The following is a 6,627-nucleotide window of genomic DNA, read 5'->3' as shown; positions in this document are numbered from 1 at the left end:
GGCCTGTCCGGGCCTGTGCGCCGCCCGCGCCTCCAAACCTCCAGCTGAGGCTGTTTGCGAGAACCCTGGCCTCCTGGGAGGGGGACCACGCCTTGCTAAGTCATCAGCTTTCTGTTTCCTCCAAGAACCATTTTCCCTGCCAAGGGTCTCCAAGATCACCCTGGGCTTTCGCTTTCCCGGTGAAACAAGGGCGCGTGCCTGACTCCGGAGCGCCCTGCTGGGGCAGAAAAGGGTCGCTGAGACCCAGCTAGCGCGCACTCGCTGCCCAGTGCAGTTGTTACTTTGTGGCTTGGAGGGGCTTTGACAGGCTCAGGAAAAAAGGAATCTAGCGGTTCCCGCCTCCAGGGGGCCAGTGTGTGTTGGCAAACTACCAGTGCGGTTTGAAGAAGCGCTCCCTTTGGAGGGCAAAATCAAGGCGACTTCTTACTCTTGACAACTGCCCGAGAAAGTTTTTGCACTGCCCTGTGCTGGGTCTGGGAAGAAATAAACAAGCCAGCCTTGGTACAAGCCTGGGACGAGCTGGAATAGGAAACTTGTAGAGCAGAGGTCTCAGCCCTTCCACCCTGGGTGGCCCAGGCTTCCTCTCACACCTCAGCTGTGGGCTTTTGGAGGTGGGGATGTGAGAAGTGACAAACCCCGGGGGCGCCCTGAGCCCTGCACAACAGGCGGAGGTAGCTTTGTGCCCCTGGAGCCCTGCCCTCAAAGTGTGGACCCCGGACCCCCAACACGGGCACTCACTGCCCCTACAGCATTTGTCATGGTCCCCAGGTGCCACTTGCACCTTCGGAGCTGAGAAGCAGCAGCCTGGCCAGGTAGCAAGCCCAGTAGCTGCAGCCTCACCCAGTAAGAAAGTCTGGGGTGTAGCCAGAAAGCTGTGTTTCCACAGGCCCTGCAAGTGATTCCGATGCACCCTGAAGTTGGAGAGCACTTCCCAGTGGTTTGAAATTGTCTTAAAGTTAGCTTGTTGGCTGGATGTGGTGGTGCACACGCCTGTAATCCCAGCACTTGAGAGGCTGAGGCAGGAAGATCGCTGTAAGTTTGAGGCCACCCTGGGCTACACAGTTGAGTTCAAGGCCAGCCTGGAATATATAGAGAGACCCTGTGTCAAAAAACAAAGTTAGCTTGTTTCTGCTTCAATTAATTGCTACGCATTAAGACCCACACATGAATTCAGGGGGAAATGTATGATTTGTGTGTGTGTCCTCTCTTTGAAAGTGGATGACCCAACACCCTTCGACATTCAAGCTGAGATGACGTTGAAGACAAACTTTTTCGCCACTAGAAACGTCTGCACTGAATTACTGCCCATTGTGAAGCCACACGGTAAGTGGCGGGGGGGTGACCGTTACCCTGAAGCCCAGGGAAGAGGAAGCCGGTGGCCACTGGCGAGGCTGTGCAGGGAAATCACCCACTGCTGCTATTTATTTGTGAGAGGAAGAAATAGAAAACTGCTCTGTTTTCTCCTGTCTGGCTCTTCACACAAACCCCGGGTTTCACGTCAGGACCGCAGCCCTGGACCACAGGATGTGCGAGACCCCGGGGGCCTTTGGCTCTCATCGGCCTCACCTTCTCTGGGCCTCCAGGATGGCGTCTCCTGGCTTCTCGGGGACCCAGGATGGCATCTGTGCTAGCATTAGACTTTACCTGTATTCTCTCCAGAAAATCCAAAGAGATTTTCTTTCCCTTTTTTGTTGTTTTTGGGTTTTTGTTTTTGTTTTTTTTTGTGTGTGTGTGGTTTTGTTTTGTTGAGACAAATTCTCACTATGGAGTTCAGGCTGGCCTAGAACTCACAGCGATCCTTCTGCCTCAGCCTCCTGAGTGCTGGGAGTACAGGTATGCACCACCACACCCAGGTCCCCCATTTTTTTTGCTCTACTGAAGGTTGAACCCAGGGTCTTTGCACTGAGCTACATCTCTAGCCTTTTTGAGACAGGGCCTTGCTAGAGATGCCTTTACCAGGTTATCAGAAAGTCCTCTCCCCCGTGAGTTTTGTAAGCATAGAATTTGAGAACCAGCTGGGCATGATGGCACAAACCTGTAATCCCAGCATTGTAAGAAGCTGAGCAACCTAGTCACTTAGGGAGACCCTGTTTCAAAGGGGAGAGGAGAGACACAGCTCAGTGCAAAGGCCCTAGCATCAAACTCCCATCCCAAATGATGTTTTTTCTGAGAGCTGCACGAAGTTGCTGAACCCTTGTGTGGCTGCACTTTATAGGGAGAGAACTGAGCGCAGCAGGTGGTAACAGCTGGAAACTCCCCGGTTTCTTTATTCACTACTCAATCAAATTCAAATATCCAGAGAAACCAGAATGATGGTGTCAGGTGGCTACAAACTAGGACGCTGGAGAGCTAACGGGTAGTTCTGGGAGGGGTTTGGGGACTTACTCACGGTGTTCAACCTGACTTCCCCACACAGGAATCTCCTCTTTACTGCACACAGAGAATATCTGTGGCTTTTCTTTCTTTCTGTTCTGCTTTTGAGGTACATTGAACATAGGGCTTTCACACTGAGCTACATCCCTGGTCCTTTTTCAATTTTTCAAAGACTTACTAAGTAACTAAATTACCCACACTGGGCTTGAACTTGAGATCTGTCTGCCTCAGCCTCCCAGAGTGCCAGTATTATAGGTGTGTGTCACCATGCCCAGCTAGCTATTTGTGACTTTAAAAAAAAACTCATGTTTACCTGAGGGGCCAAATGCTGAGGACCATTAATACTTCATTTTTCTTTGTTTAGCTTTAAAACATTAAAGAGCCAGGTATGGTGGCACATGCCTGTAATCCCAGCACTTGGGAAGCTGACGCAGGAGGATTGCCTCGAATTCAAGGCCACCCTGGTCGATTTAGTGAGTTCAAGCCCAGCCAGAACTACAAAGCAAGACTTTGTGGCAGAAAAAAAAAAAAAAAAAAAAAGGCTTGTTGTGTGTTCAAGGCCTGCCACTAGGCGGAGCTACTTGCCCGCTCTTTCTGCAACGAGGCTGAACCAAGTGGGTCACCCTCTCAGAGGAATGTGGTGTTGATGGGGTGGGTGCTGCCCTTCTCAGGCTGAGCGGATCCTGGATTAAAACTGTCACGGGACGTCACTGGGACAACTTGGGACATTTCAATACTACTCGAAATAAATGGTGATAGAAGCCTGGCACCTGATCGCCACTGTGGCTACCTAGGGAGCTGCCCTTGTCCCCAAGTGCGGTCCGCCTGTGTCCTCTATTTCCACATCTGTGCGTTCAGCCAACTACAGATTGAAAATATTTGGGGGAACTGCATCAGTAGCAAACACACAGAGACTATTTCCCTTGCCATTGCTCCTTCGACAGCACGTCAGCTATTTACGTGGCGTTACCCTGGTTTGGGGGTTTGTACGTAAGCAGGAAGTAACGTAAGCATCAAGAGGCTGTCCCGAGTTAAGGCAAATACGTCCCGTTTGGCGGCAAGGACTGAGCATATCTGAGAGGGTGCTGCCCCCAACCCCTCCCCGTCCCCCGGAAGTGCTCAAGTATTGAAGGCCAAGGTTCATGGCGACTGGGGAAGGAGAAAGCAAGCAAACGTGGCAAGATGTTGGCGAGGGGTGGGATTTAGACAGGCGTTTATTGAATTAAGAGTCAGGGCCGGGTATGGTGGCGCACACCTGTAATCCCAGCACTCAGGAGGCTGAGGCAGGAGAATCGCTGTGAGTTTGAGACCAGCTTGGGCTACACAGTGAGTTCCAGGTCAGTCTCAACTCCATAGTGAGACCCTGTCTCAAAAAAAAAAAAAAAAAGGAAAGGAGGAGTGTATGTGACCCCTGCAAAGGAGACGGCGGAACGACTAAAGGTCACTGTACCTGAGAGATAAGTGCATTCCGAATAGCATGTGAGAAGATAAGCACCCCAAAGTGGCAATGTGGGTGCAGGAGAAAGTGTGCAAAACTCCCATTCCCTGGTTTTCGGATTCCCAGTGTGGAGCTGTTGTCCTGTGTGTGCGTGTGTGTGTGTGTGGTTGTCCCTTTGGGAGCTGCGAATTAGTAGCAGCGTGGGTACTGAGTCAGGTCCTCTCGGGGAATATGAGCACAGTCACTGCTGACTGGAGACCGGTCCAGGTGGGGAAGCACTGGGGACAGACACCTCATGGAGGACAGACACTGCCTGATCCTGTTTAGCTCCCGGGATCTGGAGGGGATGGAGCCAGCCTGGGGAATGGTGGGCTTAGTCCTCAGGAAGGGGCCGCAGTCCCTGGGGTGTGGATAAAACTGCCTGGGTGGGGGATTTAGCTCAGGGGTTCTGCTGCCTGCCTCGAAAGCACAAGGTCTGAGTTTGATCCCCAGTACAAAAAAAAACCAAAACAACAACAAAAAACCAGCCTGGGGTGAATCTATTGCAGACCACAGTTCCAGCCAGTGCAGAGAACTACCCAGGAGGGGAAAATGTGTTCTTCCCTGGGGGCACAGAATCAACCCCCCCAGTATAAAATTTCTCTCCTGCAGATTTTACGCCTTCTAGTGTCACCTTTTGTTTTGATTTTTGGTTTTGGTTTTTTGAGACAGGGTCTTGTGCAGTTCAGGCTGGCCTTGAACCAAGACTGTGTAGTCCAGGCTGGTCTCTAACTAAATGATCCTCCTGCTGCCTCCACCTCCCACGAGCTGGGATTACAGGCATGTGCCACCACACCCAGCTACTTTTTGTGGGGTTTTTTGTCTGTTTGTTTGGTTGGGTTATGGTGTCAGGAATTGAACTCGGGTCCTTACACTTGTGAAGCAGGCAGTAGAACCACCGAGCTAAATCTCCGGCCCTACCTTCTGTTTTTCTCAGCAATCAAACCTGCATCCTGACTCACTTGTGTGTTTGATGCAAGGGGTGATCAAAATATATGGGGAAATGTTTAAATTAAAAATATTGTAGTAAATGACACATTACCATAATCCCCTCAAAATCCTCTACCTCTCTTTGAATTCACTTACTCCAACATTCTTTCCACTTTCTGAAGCAGTTGTGGGGGTCCTCTGTCAGAGAGCTTTGTGAGGTCTGATCAAAAACAGTAAATGCTGCCTCAGGCTCCATCCAGCAGAAAGGCAGTTGGGAAAGACGATGCTGTGTCGTCCTTCACCTTAGTCACCGAATCTGGCACTGAGACTTCTGCCTCTTTCCCAAGTCAAAATGACAGTGAAAGGGAGACTTTCTGAGTCAGTTCAGGGCATTGAGGCCACCGCGATAGCACAAGTAAAGACGCTCAGGAAGAGCTTGCAGAACTGCTTCGGAAAGCACCGGACCTGTGGGACAAGTGTGCTCACAATGACGGCAAATGTTTGGAACAGAATTCAAGGCAATGTGTGTTTTACTGTCCCAATTTTTTAAATTTCTTCTAACTATCCAGGGGACTTTTCAACCCTATGTCACATTCACTAAGGACCACTTCTCCTCCGTGACACAATCCACCTTTGTCTTCTGCTTCAGGGAGAGTGGTGAACATCAGCAGTTTTCAGGGCTCCAAGGCTCTTGAAGACTGCAGCGAATCCCTGCGGGAGCGGATCCGCTGTGACGCACTCACGGAGGGGGACCTAGTGGACCTCATGAAAAAGTTTGTGGAGGATGCGAAAAATGAGGTGCACAGGAGGGAAGGCTGGCCGGACTCGGCTTACGGGGTTTCCAAGCTGGGGGTCACGGTCTTGTCCAGAATCGTGGCCCGGCAGCTGGATGAGCAGAGAGGGCCCGACAGGATCCTGCTGAACGCCTGCTGCCCCGGGTGGGTGAAGACAGACATGGCCGGGGACCAGGGCTCCAGGACTGCGGAGCAGGGGGCCGAGACCCCTGTCTACTTGGCCCTGCTCCCCCCAGATGCCACGGAGCCCCATGGCCAGCTCGTCCGCGATAAAGTTGTGCAGCAATGGTGAACCAGTTCTCACACCATGGGGCGTCGGTGACGCACAGGCTGCTCCCAGGTCTAATGCTTAACCTCAGCGGAGGGCTGGGGTTTTAGCTCAGTGGTGCTGCTGCCTGCCTCACAAGTGCAAGGTCCCGAGTGTGATCCCCGATACCCCCAAAAAAAAGTCAGTGGGAGGAATAAATGAATTCTGATGTAGGAGTTGGGCTCTCTTTCTGCTGCGGAGAAGGAACAAATGCCCATTAAGCTCTGCAGAAGGACGGTCAGTTCCAGGATCCACAGCTGAGTGGTCTTTCTGTGCCCCCACTTAGCCCTTCCCAGGGGAAGGACACACAGGAGCCTCAGGTCTTAGCGGGCACTGTGAGCCCCAGGGAGGCGGATTGAAACAAACTGCTGGCTGGTCATGCCTGAAATCCCAGCATCCTGGGAGGCTGAGGCAGGAGGATAGAAAGTTTGAGCCTGGACTGGACAACTTCACAATTTAGCAAGAGGCAGTCGCAAAACTTAAAAATGACAATGGCCTAGGGCTGTGGCTTGGTGTGTAGGCCCCACGTTTAACCACCTGGACTGAAGAAACCAGACTGCTGCTCCACACCCTAGGGTTTCCGATACAAGTTGATTCCCAGGAAACGCTGAGACCCTCCCTGAGGTAGCACTGAGAACTGGTAAGAGTAATAAGCAGCCTCAGAGCTATGAAGTCGGGTCTCGGCAGGTTTGCAGCCTCCCTTTCTGTTTCCAGTTTGTTGGAAGGGTAATGGTTTGTTTTGTTTT

General features: G+C 51.7%; 2 protein-coding genes across 4 annotated transcripts in view; both read left to right on the top strand.

Annotated features, from left to right (window-relative positions):
- The window catches only part of Cbr3 (carbonyl reductase 3), a 6,471-nt gene extending 458 nt beyond the window's left edge, over nt 1-6,013 (top strand). The window contains exons 2-3 of the mRNA XM_010636581.3: nt 1,216-1,323; nt 5,430-6,013. Coding sequence (XP_010634883.1) covers nt 1,216-1,323; nt 5,430-5,866 — 545 coding nt within the window. The 3' untranslated portion in view covers nt 5,867-6,013. The remainder of the gene's footprint in view (nt 1-1,215; nt 1,324-5,429) is intronic.
- Nucleotides 1,260-6,627, top strand: part of Dop1b (DOP1 leucine zipper like protein B) — a 98,780-nt gene continuing 93,412 nt past the window's right edge. For 2 of the 3 annotated variants that reach the window (XM_033755970.1, XM_033755969.1), the window contains exon 1: nt 1,260-1,323. The gene's annotated coding sequence lies outside the window, so the exon portion shown is untranslated. The remainder of the gene's footprint in view (nt 1,324-6,627) is intronic. The other variant, XM_010636582.3, reaches the window with a different exon arrangement.

This window comes from Fukomys damarensis, unplaced genomic scaffold, assembly GCF_012274545.1.
Source record: "Fukomys damarensis isolate Sample0158 unplaced genomic scaffold, DMR_v1.0_HiC HiC_scaffold_24, whole genome shotgun sequence".
In the NCBI taxonomy this organism is placed as follows: domain Eukaryota; kingdom Metazoa; phylum Chordata; class Mammalia; order Rodentia; family Bathyergidae; genus Fukomys; species Fukomys damarensis.
This window is presented reverse-complemented; position numbering and strand designations above follow the sequence as displayed.